This window comes from Plutella xylostella, chromosome 28 (genome assembly GCF_932276165.1).
Source record: "Plutella xylostella chromosome 28, ilPluXylo3.1, whole genome shotgun sequence".
NCBI classification, from domain to species: domain Eukaryota; kingdom Metazoa; phylum Arthropoda; class Insecta; order Lepidoptera; family Plutellidae; genus Plutella; species Plutella xylostella.
This window is the reverse complement of record NC_064008.1, coordinates 5,996,500-6,013,218: the sequence shown is the minus strand read 5'-3', so window position 1 is coordinate 6,013,218 and position 16,719 is coordinate 5,996,500. Positions and strand designations below refer to the sequence as shown.

General features: G+C 38.0%; 2 protein-coding genes across 2 annotated transcripts in view; one reads left to right on the top strand and one right to left on the bottom strand.

Annotated features, from left to right (window-relative positions):
* The window catches only part of LOC105393462, a 124,194-nt gene that overhangs the window by 67,657 nt on the left and 39,818 nt on the right, over positions 1-16,719 (bottom strand). The gene's annotated exons all lie outside the window — the stretch shown is intronic.
* On the top strand, positions 469-4,962 carry LOC125490909. The gene is made up of 2 exons (XM_048631390.1): positions 469-1,467; positions 4,877-4,962. The coding sequence occupies exons 1-2, from the start codon at positions 635-637 to the stop codon at positions 4,887-4,889; spliced, it is 846 nt and encodes a 281-aa protein (XP_048487347.1). The 5' UTR covers positions 469-634; the 3' UTR covers positions 4,890-4,962.

Genomic DNA, 16,719 nt, shown 5'->3' with positions numbered 1-16,719 from the left:
ATCGATATGATTCAGACACCTAAATCCGCGAATAGTGCACCCGACTAGGGTTTCGTTCCCGCTTTCCCGGGAATTCCCGGGAAATTTGTCCTTCCCGAAACCGGGAAAAAAATAGCATTCCCGGGAATTCCCGGGTTTGATTTTTTATCGATTTTATGCTATATTTTCGTCTTTATCTATCTGTTTCTCCTACCTTAAACCAAAAAAAATACCGGCAGGTTTGTCGTCTACGATCAGAAACTCGGTTTTGTTGTACTTAAATTATTGGAAAATCATACGTGTTATTGTTTTTGCGCAGCTTGCATTGCAAAGATAAATGACTCATCTACATCACTTTGTTTCACCTCTTCCTTTTTTTTTTTTTTTTTTTTTCTTGTTGCTTCTGCCATCAGTCGCCAGACTTTTATCAGATTTGTGGAAAGATCATTGACGTTCAGAGAGATCTGACCATTGTCAGAGTACCTGATATATATGAACATATATGTGGGTAGGCTCCCGTGCTCAAACAGTAATAAACCAGCATCCATACGCAACGGTTGTTTTACTTGCTTCCTTAGTCCGTACACTACACTGTCGACGAGCGGCCATTGTTACCCACGCGATAAGAAAATTAAAGTAACGGTCTCGTGTTAAAATGTCTTTTATCGGTAATCTAAGTGTATTCGATCATAATATACAGGAATGGCCTGTGTTTAAAAATCGGCTGGAGCAATTCATAAAACTTAACGGTATAAAAGAAGATAGTAAAGGTGCGTTGCTCATAACCTATCTATCAGATGATACCTACCGTCTAGCGAGGAACTTACTACATCCAAAGGTAGTGGAAGATGTGAAGTTCGAGGATCTGGTGCTCAAACTAGACGAGCATTTTACTCCCAAACGATGTTTGTTGGCCGAGAGGCAGAAGTTCTACGAGGCGAGGAAGGCTGCCGGCGAGAGCATCCAGGAGTGGGCGGTGCGCGTGCGCGGGCTGGCCGTGTACTGCGAGTTCGGCACCGCGCTGGACCAGCTGCTGCGCGACAGGTTCGTGCTGGGTCTGAGCGCGGGCGCCGAGCGCGACCGCCTGTTCGAGGTGGATGCGGAGAAACTGACGTTCGCGAAGGCTCAGGAGGTGGCGCAGCAGGCGGCGAGTGCCCGGCAGGCGCGCGCCGCCGCTGTCGTCAAGGAGGAGCCGGTGTACCGGGTGAGCGGCGCGCGGGCCGGGCCCGCCGCGGCGAGCCGAGCTCCAGCTGGAGATGACACGTGGCGATGTGCAGTGTGCGGTCTTAAAAATCATGACGCGATAAAGTGCCGGTTTAAAAATTATCGCTGTCAAGTGTGTGGTGTTAGAGGGCACCTTAGAAAAGTGTGTAAAAGTGCGAAAAATGCAAGTCATTCGCGAGTGCATAATCTGGATACGGAACCAGCAGAGGTCGGTGACTGTAATGACGGTTACGAATGCAAAGAATGTAACGTTTTTAATATGAGGTACGTAAGTTATTCTCCAATTCTTATGAAGGTAACAGTGAACAACACTAAATTAGAAATGGAATTAGATTCTGGATCAGGAAGTACGGTTATATCTGACAAAATATACAAGGCAGAATTTAATGATATAAAATTAAATAAATGTGATTTAAAAATGTGCCTTTATAATGGTCACAAAATATCTCCGCTAGGTTATTTTGTTGCTAAAGTTCAATACTTGAATAACAGCCATGAATTGAAAATATATGTTGTGCAAAATGGCGGGCCTCCACTGCTAGGCCGAGATTTTATGGCAAAATTTAAGATATGTTTTCAGATAAGTAATAACAAAATAAATGAAACTGTTCCGATCGAAGTACCTCAATTAATGAAGGAATTTTCTGTTCTCTTTAATGACGAATTAGGAAAATTTAATAAATGTACAGTCGATTTAAAATTAAAAGATGGAGTTAGTCCAAAATTTTTCAAAGCGCGGCCTATACCCTTTGCATTAAAGCAAGCAGTCGAAGACGAAATTAATAGATTGGTAACGTTAGGTATTTTGGTACCCGTGAATTACTCGAATTATGCAACGCCAATTGTACCTGTTTTAAAAGATAACGGGAAGGTTAAAATTGCAGGAGATTTTTCGGTTACTTTAAACAAAGATTTACAGATTGATAAGTATCCGATGCCTCGCATTGAGGAAGTTTTCGCGAAATTAGGCGGTGGTGAGTGCTACACGAAAATAGATCTGAGCAATGCATATAATCAGTGGGTTCTTTCAGACAGTTCACAGGAACTTACCACAATAAATACCTGTAAAGGTCTTTTTAAATATACTCGTTTAGTATATGGTTTAGCTAACGCCCCCGCAATATTCCAAAAATCAATGGAGACTCTTCTTGCAGGTATAGACGGTGTTAGCTGTTGGTTGGATGATGTAGCTATTACTGGTCCAACGAAAGACATTCATTTAGCACGACTACGTGAAGTACTGAGTAGAATGAGGGACGCGGGACTGAGGTTACAAAAAGAAAAGTGTGTTTTCTTTCAAGAAAGTGTAACTTACCTAGGGTATGTAATTAGCAAAAACGGGTTAAGTACTTGTAAAAAGAAGGTCGAAGCGATACTAGAAGCCCCGCGTCCTAAAAATGCATTAGAAGTTAAAAGATTCCTGGGGGTAGTGAATTACTACCGAAATTTTGTTCCGAACGCATCCGCAAAGTTAAGTCCATTGCACGACTTGCTCCGAGCTAACGCCAAGTGGGAGTGGGGGGAGAGCCAGGAAAATGCATTCACCAGTGTGAAGAACGAGCTGGCATGCGACCGTATGCTGGCCCACTTTGACCCTGACGCTCAGCTGGTGCTGACGGTGGACGCGGGCCCGCAGGGGCTGGGTGCCGTGCTGGCGCAGCTGGACGCCGCGGGCACGGAGCGCCCACTCGCGTTCGCTTCGAGGTCTTTGAGTACTAGCGAACGAAACTATAGTCAAATACAGAAAGAGGCCACTGCTATTGTATACGGGGTGAAACATTTTCACCAGTACCTATACGGCCGTCAGGAACCTTTCATACTAAAAACAGATCATCAACCTTTGTTATCTATATTTGGTAACAAAGCCGGTATTTCCGTAATGACCGCGTCACGTTTGCAACGGTATGCAATTTTGTTATCAGCATATAACTACAAAATACAATACATAAAAACAGATAAGAATGTGGTCGCCGATTATTTCTCACGCGCGCCGCCGCCGCCGCCGCAGACCGAGCCCGGCGCCGCCGCCTCCACGGGAGAGGATTATTCATATTTAAAGTTCCTTGATACCAACATCTCACCTGTAAAATTTCATGATATTCAAAAGGCCACCAAATCAGACAGAGTTTTACAGATTGTAATCAAATATATGAATCACGGCTGGCCGCGGAAAGTGACATGTAGGAATATATTACCTTATTTTTATTGTAAGGCGGAATTAGAATTCGAAGATGGATGTATTTATCGGGGTCACAGGGTAGTTATACCGACTGAATATCGTGATCATATGTTGAAAGAGTTGCATACGAGTCACTTAGGAGTAGTGAAAAGTAAATGTGCGGCGCGGAGTAGGTTTTGGTGGCCGTCTATTGATAAAGATATCGAGAGTTGGATAGGGTCGTGTGCGCAATGCGCGAGTGTGCGCAGCGCCCCCCCGCGCGCCCCGCCCGCGCCCTGGCCAGCTGAGACGGCGCCATGGACTAGGATACATATAGATTATTTATCCATCGGTCAAAGAACCTACTTAGTCATTATTGATGCATATAGTAAATGGCTTGAGTGCCTATTTATGAATAGAGGTACTTCGACGGGTGCGCTTATAAGCAAATTAAAGGAAATATTTTGTACATTTGGCATACCTAAAGTTCTAGTTTCCGATAATGATGTAAAAATAAAATCAGCTCAGTTTAGTCATTTTTGCACTGTAAATGGCATTCGTCACGTCACATCGCCAATCTACCACCCGGCTAGTAACGGACAGGCAGAGAATTCTGTTAGAACTTGCAAGAAAATGTTGAAGTGTATTTTACACGATGATGTCTCACAAACTGAACTAAATGAAAAGTTTTTAGGCTATTTATTCCAATATCGCAATACTACACATTGTTCAACTGGTGTATCTCCGGCGATGTTAATGTTAGGGCGTGAGTTAAGGTCTAGACTGGATTTGATATTACCGGACTCTGATTGTAAACATAGAAAACATAATAATAATAGCAGTAGACAATTAGTAGTTGGCGATGTGGTTTGGCTGCGATGGTACGAAGCGAAAAAGGAACTATGGACGTTAGGTAAAATATTAAATGTATGTGGTAATCGTATGTATAAGGTTTATGCCACCGACTATAATGTAAGTTGTAGAAGACATATAGATCAATTAAGAAAAAAATCGGGCCTGCCCAATGTTGAAATGATTTCAGACGAGAAAGAGACACATGATAGCTTGCCGTCTCACCCGCAGGTGTTAGTAGATGACGATGTAACAAGTTCATTAAACTCACCCGCGCGCTCACCCCAGGCATGTTCCTCGTCTGTAACAGCTGTTACAAGTGAACCTCAGCATCCACCTTTAAGGCAAAATTTAGAGGAGGAGGAGGATGATTGGGCCGAGGCGCAGGAGGAGGCTCCTAGTAGTGTAGGGCCGGTAGACGAGCAGGCAGGCGCCGTGGCGGAGACCGAGCGACCCCCCGCGCCCCCCGAGCCCGCTGACGGGGGCGGGTTGTCGAGCGATGTCCGCGCACCCCGCCCGGTGCGAGCATGTCGCCAGAGGAATGTAAATTATAAGTAAACAATAGAATGTTATCTAGTTATAAGTACATATTAGAAGTAAGTCTATGATTGTTATAATGGTTATATGGTTAATACTTATTATGTTATTTTCTGTTGTCTTCAGGTTTTCTGAATAGTGTGGGAGGAGTGATATATATGAACATATATGTGGGTAGGCTCCCGTGCTCAAACAGTAATAAACCAGCATCCATACGCAACGGTTGTTTTACTTGCTTCCTTAGTCCGTACACTACAGTACCCCTTTATTAATGCAGCACATTTGCTCTCTTGAGCCTGTGAGTCAGGTTAGATGGGTCTAGCAAATTAGAAGCTAGTGAGTTGGGATGATTTGCCAGTCTGAGCTTGTATTTCATTTTATATGAAGCAATTTCTTCCTGTACTGTCGGTACCCCCAGGTAATCGTGAACTTCACTTGTTTTTATAAACCAAGGTGGGTTACATATGGCTTTTAGGACATTGTTTTGAGCCCTTTGTAAGCACATTATGTTAGATTTGGCAGCTGACCCCCATAGAGGAATACCATAAGTCCATATTGGTTTCAGGGTGCTGTTGTATATGAGAAGTTTGTTGTCAACTGAAAGAACAGACCGTCGACCCAGCAGCCAGTACAAGTTCTTGAATTTTAAGTTCAGTTCATCCCTCTTTTTTTTTATGTGATTGCTCCAGGTTAATCGTCTGTCCAAGTGGAATCCAAGGTATTTCACAGAGTTGGAGTGGGGCAAAGTAGCATCGCCCAATCTGACACCAGGGCAGTCCCTTCTGTTGAGTGTGAACGTGATGTGGTTTGATTTTTGAGCACTTGCCTTTATGCGCCATTTCTTAAGCCAAATGTTTGTTTGGTCCAGCTGGAGTTGTAGATTTAGTGATGCAATTTCGGGTTCACGATCACAGAATAGGAATGCCGCGTCATCAGCATATGTGGCTATAGTTACTCTCGGAGTCTGGGGCATGTCCGAGGTGAAGATGTTGTAGAGAACTGGGCCCAAGACTGATCCCTGTGGGACACCTGCCTTACATTCATAGAGGTTTGATCTTGCTTCTTTTTGTTTGACTTGAAATAGTCTGTTACTGAGGTATGATGATAAGATAGGATAGAATGAGTGAGGTAAGAGTGTCTTGATTTTGTACAAGAGACCTTTGTGCCAAACTCTGTCAAATGCTTGTTGAATGTCAATGAATGCAGCAGAGCAGTATTCCTTCTTCTCGAAGCATTGCCGGACCGCGTTATATACTCTGTGGACTTGTTCAATTGTGGCGTGCATTTTTCGGAATCCAAATTGGTGTTCTGGGATAATGTTTTCCTTAGCCAAGGTAGATGAAAGGCGATGAAGGAGAATTGTTTCCCACAACTTTGATAGTATCGGCGTCAGGCTGATAGGGCGATAAGAGTCGACTCTGTCGGTGGGCTTCCCATTTTTGTGAACTAGTATGATTTGAGATACCTTCCAAATACTCGGTACATGGTGAGTTCTAAAGATAGCATTGAATAGACATGCGAGGAATACAACACATCTTCTAGGCAGTTCTTTGAGGATTCTAGGTGTGATTAGGTCGAACCCGGGTGCTTTATGGGTTTCCAGCTCTTTAATTCTACGATGGATTTCTCTCGGGGATGTAGGTTTCAATGGTAGGTCCAGTTGAAAGTCTTGATTTAGCACTTCATCTATCAGTGAATCTTCTTCCCCTTCGTTTGGCTGGAAGACTGACGCGAGATGTTTAGCAAATACTTCTGCTTTTTCACTATCGCTCCGGGCCCATGAGGTTGTTCCTGATCTTATTGGTGGAATTGCTATTTGGGGTTGATTCAGCCCTTTAGTGGCTTTCCACAGTGAATGTTCACCTTTACCATTGGCCGATAGACAGGTAACATAGTGTTTGACGGTGGCATTTTTAGCTTCCTGTAGAATCTTCTTTAACTCACGAGATGCTTTATTTAGAGCTGCTTTATCGCTTGGGTGCCTTGAGGCGTGCCAAACTCTACGCAATCTGCGTTCACCTCTTCCTGATTCAATATTTTCATCTTTATTTATCTGTTGGTCCTCCCGCCTACTTAAAACCAAACAATTGATCGGCTTTTACATATATAGGGTGTTGCAAAAAGGGTATATTAAGCCGAAACCTACATGTGCAGCATGGTATATCTAAGCCCGAAACTGAAATCAGAATTTCAAAATTCGCGAAAAAAAAGTCATTGTCCATAGTAAAAAGTCACGTGACCAATATAGTTTCTATGGAAAATGAATATTTTTTTCGCGAATTTTGAAATTCTGATTTTAGTTTCGGGCTTAGATATACCATGCTGCACATGCTTTCGGCTTAGTATACCCTTTTTGCAACACCCTGTATATACCACCAAAGAAGCTAACACTAGTGTGACACCTGTCATATTTTTTTATGTCCCCGTTTTATGTCCGCGTTTATTTTTTATAAAATTACTAACGCATAGAAAAAAATCAAAATAAGAAGTAGGTTGAGCGATAAATCGTTGAATGAATTAATTTTTCTAAAACATTTCCTCAAGTGTAATTATTTTTCTATTTTTCAAACTGTTAATTATAATACCTTTGTTATTGTTTAATTTACAATTAAGAAAAACAAATGATTTGGCATATAAAACAAATCATTATATGTAATTTTGATTGTTAATTTATCTGACTGTTGCTTTTTTCTACCTATACGAGTGATAAAAGATATTTGATTTAATTGTAAGAGTTTTAATAGACTATTTTATATACTTTTAATACCAGAAAATAGCAAAACCAAGTATTTAAAATAAATTCCCGTTTCCCGGGAATTCCCGGGAAATCTTCAAAATAATTCCCGTTTCCCGGGAACAGAAAAAAGTCGGGAAAAACGAAACCCTACACCCGACCCAAAACTGTACAGTCAAATATGTCACCCAGATTCCCCAACTCCTAAACAAGAGGAGCGACGACTATTTTTAGTTAGACTTTATTGTGTCGCCGAGATTGAATCTGATCACTGAAATTCAGTATACACTTTTAGTTCGATATCAGTTTTGGATAGGTATTTTAGATAGGATAGACATCTTCACAGACAAGGAAGAGGTTCGTCTCCATTAAAATACGTGATTTGTTCCGGTTTACCCGGCGGATACAACATCATCAGAATAGACCATAACTGAGTGAGACAGGAATGCTATGGGCCAAAACGAGAACCCTATTTGTGAACTCTTTGAAAATTAAGCCGGGATACTAATTATTTCAAAAAGTCAGTAAGTTGACTTGAAAAGTTTGATGTTTAGGATGTACACCCGAGTCCGCGTTGTTCTATGTTGAGGATATACATTATATAATGCTTTTCCTCTGTAAATGTGCTTATAAAAGTCAGAACCCTTTTGCTAAAATTATAAATGCTCTTGTTGTCATTACATTATTGTCTTAATTATGTATTTTTACTGTCCTATATTTAGTATTAATGAAATCGTTATCACACCTTAGAATAAATGTATCTACGTATGTACTACGAGTGAGGTCAAGGAATTTGGTTACAGGATGGTAACAGAACTCTTGACTATTCGTCCCCATTAAATGCGGAAAACAGCATCAATTGTTTAACAAGGTAACTAGACCACCGTCGCGGTAATTTTTCAAATCATGTGACAGGTAGTCGGTAGATTGCTAGATGTTCTAACCCCAGTCGGCTTTTCTAGGCCTCAGACTTCAGACAGAGTGCCGTATTTGTCCTTTAAAGCAATCACTACCATTAGCAGTATCGTTTATCTGTAAAAATTGTATATTACTCATGTGTAATGGAAGCAGCTATCCTGCACTGGGAGTTGATGATGTCACGATGATATTCAAAACTGCAAAACTGAACCGCGAAATTCTCTCCAAAAAAAGGAAAACGACCAAAAATAAAACACAGTAAGTCCAATTGAGCAGCCCTTTACAATAAACAGGAAGCTCGGATCCTTCAATAAAGCGCAAAGGGAATAAGAAATCAAATCGAAAACAAAACAAATTACAGCGACGGGATGAATCTAAAAGAACTCTTAAATGTTTGAAGGGTAAATGCAGGAAATGAAAAGTCGAAAATAAAAAAAAGTTTCGAAGCAAGGGACGATGTTATCTAGTCTCTATCCGTTTTTCATAATTTGGTTTGGACACGAATGAAGAAATTAACCGATTATTTATTAAGATTATCTGGCGTTAGTAATGGCACGTTAACTCCGCTGGACCGACTACTTTAAAGATTCATTTGTATTTTTATCAATGCTCTTGAAATTCACCACCTGATTTCCAACCCAGAAAACTACTTCACCGCTTGATTCCTTAAAATCAGACACAATAGAAATATATTATTGATAGACTCGATATCGCGACTTCAGGACGCAGAAGGTTAAGCAGGGAAGAACTTTGATCCTTTTTACATTTTCTTCTAAAGATATACCTACTCCACAGCAGTTCCAACAAATGCAACAACTTTAGCACCTGTAACGGCGATATTGGAAAATTAAAGTGACGCCTGAAGCAACGGCAGGGGATCAGATAATAACGTTGACGTTGACATAACGCAATTGGGACAACGATTAGCTGTCTAAGTGCTCCGTAATAACGTTACTGGGGAGATTACTGATGGAGACGATATCGAGAGAAACGATATTAACGTGGCACCTGCAAGTGATGTAGGTTATATGTTTATTGATATGAACTGTGCAAAAGTTATGATTGTTAAGAAAAATTGGTTTGATCTAAATGAACACCATTCATACGATACGGACTAGGTATGGTAGCTTTGGCGTTCAGAGTAACACGAATAGCAATACAGATAATGCTGGAAAAATTAAGACATTGATTGATTCACTGACAAGTTACAAATAGATAAAAGGTTATTGTTATTAATTTATCATTACCATTGAATTTAACACAATTTTGATAGCAACAAATAACAAACTTATTACCAAACCATATAGAATTATGTTATTTTTGCTGCTTGCTTCAATAACATTAAATCACCGGCTAAAATTGGATTACCCTTAGCTTAACTGCAAAGTTATAGCTAACTACTAACTACTATGGAGCAACGTTTTATAAATGTCACGAAGACCTTTTGTTCACAGTTACTTGCAGTTCAGCCGATATTTAATGCAACAATGAGGACGAAAATAACTTAAAAATCTATATTGACTACAATATAGACTTTTTATATTTAGAACCGGCACATTCCCATTTCGATTGCTAGGTATACCGTCCTCTACCTAATACAGAAACTACCATCATAAAAATCATAACTAATAAAAACATATAGGTCGTACTTCTAATCATTGTTAACTATAACAATTAACAGAAAAGATTACGGAAATGACGGCAATACAAATATTTCTTTTTTACTTGCACAATTGTTCACACAATGGAGAAAATTACAACTAATTGTGTTTAGCCAACAGATTAGTTTAAATACGATGGAATGCTATTGTTATCGAATCGAACATCCCGCATTCATTTGGCTTTGGAAATTATGTATATTCCAAACATTTAACTGTTTGCATTCACGTGGAACAAACCATCACAACATACCAAATCGAACTTGTTGTTATCTCCCGAAAGTTAAACACGAGTACATAATTTTTCAACGTATGGCCAGAATTTTACATTTAAGTTATACCTATACCATATTTATACCTACCCTACCCTATGCTAGCTGGTTTGAAATAGCTAAGAACAATCTAAATATATTCAAATCATATTTCACATATTATGAATCTCCCAATAATTAGTTTAGGCAGAAGTTCCCACAAATCATATTCTTTCAAAACACTCCCAAAATTTGATTATGAACAAATTTCAACACAATTTGGAAAAAAACAAAACAACAATTTCCATAAAGACATCCACCATTCACCCATGATCCGCGGAAGGGAGTTTTACAAATCCCCACCCACACTAGTTTGCTACGTACAAATCCATCAGTGGGCGAGCGTCAGAGAAAGTCATAGTGAGCGGGACGTAGGCGGGTAGTGATGGGGCTCGTGGGATCTGAATATCGATAGTATCCTGTCGTCAACAAAATTCAGAATAATGGATTGAGAAGGAGCCTCCCGGGATGACGTAGCTATCGATATTTTGATTCAGTTTAAACATCTATCTTTTTTTTTTTTTTTAATTAGTCTATGTGTTTTCCCACTGCTGGGCAAAGACCTCCCAAGACATCTATCTATCATGGCGAAATAATATTACGCATTTAGCCTCTCAAAACATGTCACAATAGACAATTTAGTTCTCATTTAAATTGTACATAATAAAAGTCGCGAAAATATAGGTCTCCGCAACTTCCTGGTTGCATTTTGATAAAACAACAAAGGCAAAGTTGAGATAGGAAACTTATCAAACAGTGTGAAGATGTCGTGACATACATTTCGTGTGCGGAATACCAATAGAGTATTTCCTTTGTCCTGCCCATGGCAGAATACCCGTCATGATTTACAAATTGGGATTATTTTAGCTTGCAATTTCACAAAGCTGTAGGTCTATTATGTATTCAGGCTTTGTCTTATCCAAAATCCTGCATTTAATTGTATGGAAAGCTAATTCTCTTAACTTTATCCGTTGTTGTGAATTTTTATTGCTATTTAAAGAAGCTGTTAACATTGCAATCTTCTTTTTGAATCCGGTTACTTACTTATCATACCTAATTAGAAAATAAATGTTAATTTTACTCGCCTACTTAGATGATATCTCAATTTCTTTTACTTTAATTGCAAGTGTATATGTAGGTCTAGTAACTACGGACACATAATTTATATTATAAATAAACATTTAACAGTCCAAAAAGGTTATTTTAGTAAGAAATAATAGCCAGTTTGCCGAAACGGATTGAGAATATTTCTGATAAAATAATAATTTAAAAAATTAAAAAACCGACTTCAAAAAACCACTAAAATGTAAGAAATAATTTAAGGTTTACACAAATTCTACTCGTATGTGACAGTACAAATATACCTAAGCAGGAACTGTTCTTTTTTGATGTTGGTGCGGTGACAAAGTAATCTGATGAAATATGGCACCAACTTCAAGAACCTCCTCCTTTTTTTGAAGTCGGTTAAAAATGGAACTCTAATAAATAATTATCTATTGAAACTATCGATATCGGTGCAACCATAGACACATCCCTAACCTTATCTAAAGCGTAGGACGCCATGATGAAATTTCGTGAATACGCCCAACAGTCTGCACCGATCTGATACTATAACTGACTACTATAACCCCATTTGTTGCCAATAAATAACACTATCATCCTGCCTATTATGTGTCTTACTACCGGGAAATAGGAGCTAAATTGGATCCTTGCAGATCGCTGATTAGTGCGGAACCGCAAACCAGAGAGATCCCATTGAGATCGTGAGTTGTCAATGAAAATCTGGTCTATTGTTGTAAATCGGACACGATGGAGAGAAAGGGCAGAGATGATCTTGATATTGTTGCAACTGCGACCTGGCCGGATGAACTTTCCGATTCGCTTTTATATCACGAAACAAACACTAAAGATCTAGTTGGAACGGAATGGTCATCGGTCATTAGAATCTTCAAAAGCACATAAATACTTACCTAATAATTATTTGATCAAAGTAACATACGTACTAATTTTAAATCTCTCTAATGATACATATAGAGCAGATGTTAAAACGGTATCGGTTGTGGCCTTGGCATGTCTGAAAGTCATTTAAATTTGATATCTCCATTTGAATGGATAAATGAATATGAATGTGGGGAACAATGGTATTGAGGCCAAATATTGTGATGTAATTCCGTTATTAGACAATAAAGTGACGATTGTAATTTAATAAGATATACATAGAGAAAATCATTTAATAAAGCAACAAAATTTTAATTGATTCATAAGGTAAAATAAATTACAAAGGATAAGCGTATAACGAAATAAAAATACACAAATATCACGAAAAAATCACCCGTCAAACAATAACGATCACATGTTTGGGGACCGACAACGACATAACTTTTAGAGGTCAACCCGTAATTACATAAACACCCACACATCTAATTATACTCTCTTACTGTAACAACTGTTGTTACTTCACATTCACCTTGACATTGACATGCCCTTGACCCCACATCCTTCAGACGTACTTCTTAGAAAGCTTTCAAACGATCCAATTGGCAATTTTAATGGACACAAAACTATAGTTTGATAAAGTGTCTTTTGTTTTCGTCTGGCTCCTACTATTAGATAAGGGTAATGTAGATACTAACAATATGAAAATATTTATTACATTGATCTTATTTTACTTATTTATGTCTAATCTATAATCTATACCATTCCCATGACCAACCACAAAACGGTTCTTCTTCTAAGGAAGACTAAGGTCAGGTTTATGGTCAATGGTTTGATGTGGCTGCAGAGGACATTATAAAATATATAAAATCCAGCAGTGCCTGATGATAATAAATATGAGGCCATAATATAAATCACTTTAACAAAATCAACTAAGAAGTAACAAACAAAGCTGGAAAGAGGTTAAGTCTTGTTTAGTATTCACTCCATTAGTTCACTGGCATCCTGGAGGAATTTCATTAAAATATTAATAAATATTCCGAAACTTCCGTCTTCAGCTCAAGTTTTCTTACTCGGTGTTTACTAAGAATGAAGTAAGTAATTATATGTAAAAATGGTTTAAAATTTGAGTATTGAACTAGTTTTATTAACCGACTTCGAAAAAAGGAGGAGGTTCTCAATTTGTCTGTACCTATGTATGTTTTTCTATGTATGTTCATCGATTACTCAGCCATTTATGGACCGATTTTGAAAATTCTTATTTTTCAGAATTTTATTCCACCCCCAAGGGTGGGTAAAGGGGTAAAAACAGGGGTATAAATTTCCATTTTGGGCACTTATCAACCGATTCTTATGAAATTTAGAACGTAAATATATTTATTATAACAAAAAGATATTATGGTGACCTTGAGCTGATCTGATGATGGAAACGGAAGGCAGTCTATGGAACTCCTCAACGGTATATAGCAACTACCTGGTGTTTGGGCATGAATGATTCGTATTAACGAGTAGGACATATTGGTATCATTTGCATCTTACTTTTGATTGAGAATGATTTCAAATTAACTAAAAATAATAAAATAAAATAATAATTTAAAAAAAAAAAAAATTAAAAAAAATAAAAAATAATTTGAAAAAAAAACGACTTCAAAAAACCACTAAAAATTAAGAAATAATTTAAGGTTTAGACCAATCCTAGGTGACAGTACAAATATACCTAAGCAGGTACTGAACTTTTTTGAAGTTGGTGCCACATTTCTTCAGATTACTTTTTCACCGCACCAACATCAAAAAAGAACAGTCAGGTACTGTTCTTTTTCTTAGGTATATTTGTACTGTCATCTAGGATTGGTCTAAACCATAGACTTAGTATATACTAGCGTATAGACGAACAAAGCGAGCGAGGAAGAAGAAAATCCCTTACGGAAATTTGGCAAGTTAGAAAAGGATAGCGAATCCAATGAAAATGTGACTGGTTTTGAATGACAGAGCGTCACAATTGGGCACGCGGAAAATCAACACCTTAGTATTTTGGATTTTTTGCGTACATATATATACGTAAGTGTATTCAACAATGGTAACATCTTCTGCGAATGATTGTGGCGTTAATCATAGAAAAAATCCTGAAAATTGCACATCTCACAGGTAAATACCAAAATAGTCATCACTGCTACGACGCGTTTATTTTTGGTTAAAAATTGTCTTTTATCCTGTATTAAATATAAAATAATGTCAATGCTGTTGTTTACTTTCATATTTTGTGTATGTGGAAGTCCATTTGTTAATAATTTCCATGATTTTAGTGGATATATTTTTCATCAATTTATTTTACATGTACGCTAGGGATTGACTCAAATTAATCGATATCATTATCAATATTTTATCTTGAATGTTACCTATGAAAATAAATGGTAGCTTGCGTTTACCGTCTCGTATCTGAACCATTTTGTCAGGGCAAGGTACATTTTTTAACAAATACATAAACTAATTATTTTCTATAATTTGTCCAACAGATTCCCTCTATAAATACTATAATTAGACGAAAGTGGTTGAAATTAGTTGGACGCGTTGGTTGGAATCCAAAGAAGAACTCTACCATTTGCAGCAATTCGACTTAAGAATGAATGTGAACTTAATAATTTAGGAAACGAAACTGTAATGAACCAGTTAAATAAATAAATATGTGGTAACATCTCAAACACGGCCATCCGAGGTAGAGCCAGTAATATGGGTCAGACAGATGATATAATATCTAAGATTGTTCAGTTTAAAAGTCAATAAAATAAGGAGCGTTTTAAAAAGTGTTTTTATTTTTATTTATGCATTTTTTTACACTATGTCAAAATTATAATCTGGACAACAACAGTCTATGGAACAACTCTCTCCAAGGGTCGAACATCGAATTTCAATAACTTATCGATGATCCTCCAAAGTAAAGAAAGGTACATCACTAGCTAATGCACACACTGAAAAATCAAAATTGGTCACGTTTTATCGAGCTGTCAGTTCGTCTATACGCTAGTATATACTAAGTCTATGGTCTAAACCTTAAATTATTTCTTAATTATTAGTGGTTTTTTGAAGTCGGTTTTTTTTATTATTATTATTTTTATTCATAAAGATCGTGCCTAAATATTTTCCTGACAGTAAAACTATTGTGAACGACACAGAGTATAACGACAAAAGTCAATGAAACGATGTAATTATAACAAATTGATACCAAATGTTTGATTGGTAGGTAAATGATTATGTTTTAAGTACCAGTAGGTACACATATTTAACAATTTGCAGTTGAAAAATCCCAAAAGAAAATAAAGCGTCAAACTTTATCCGAACTATAATTGCAGTGAATCAAAACAAATAGATTCAAAATCACGGACCATCCGTGACTAACCACAACTCTTTTCTTCACCTTCAACGGCAGACGCCTGTTACCTAACATATGGGTCAGTCGACGGCCGGCCGTGTGATCTTCCTGCAGCTAACCTTGTGTCAGATAGGCCTGGGCACAGTGCCAGCTAGTTGGGGACATGTCAGAGACACCGACGCTGTTACCTAACCAAAGAGTCCCGAATCTGAGAGGTTAAGGACTTCAGATTACGCAAGTGAAATATAAAATAGTGGGTATAGATGGGACAAAATTCTTAGACGGCAGATGTGACTTCGATTCAACAGATGAATAATGTGTGAGATAAGGTCTGTAAACAAAAAAGGGCTGTGTCCATCTATTTTCAATAAACATTGCTTAATTTTTTTTAAATATAAATACATCTAAACCATCTAACAAAATTAAAAAACGATCCTCATAGATACGATGAATATTGAGTTCGTCCTAAGCTTAAAATATCCTTTCTAGACTGGCAAAAACCTCGGCAAATAAAGAAGTTGAGAGGCAATTACCATTCTAGACAGAATTGTCCCCTATCGCAAAACTCCAGTTGGAAACATTTAAATGTTTGAAGAAAGATATGAACGCTTCCACGATTCCGTTTCCTCTATCTAACCCAACATTGACACAGAAACTAGCATAAGCAAGTTTCAACCTAATCCTCTAGAACACCAAGTCCATTTTAACTCTCAAGTGCAGTTTAAATCTCGAGAGTACTGTAACAAAAACTTTGTAGCAATTGTTGAGATTCTAAAAGGTTCGGTTACGTTCGATCCGAATTGGAAATCTCTTATCGATGTCTTCGGTCTGGTGTTTCGTGTGAAAGCAAATAAACCATCGAACATATATGAGAATGGGAACCATGTCATACTAACACTATTATACTTTCAACGAAGAAGCAAACACAACAAGATTTAGGGGAATTTTAATTGGCCCGAAAACATAACAGCTGCTTCATTTGGAATACTAAGGTATTCTGTTATAATAGTGGGGGTAATGAAAATTTAATGATTCCCTCGATCCAA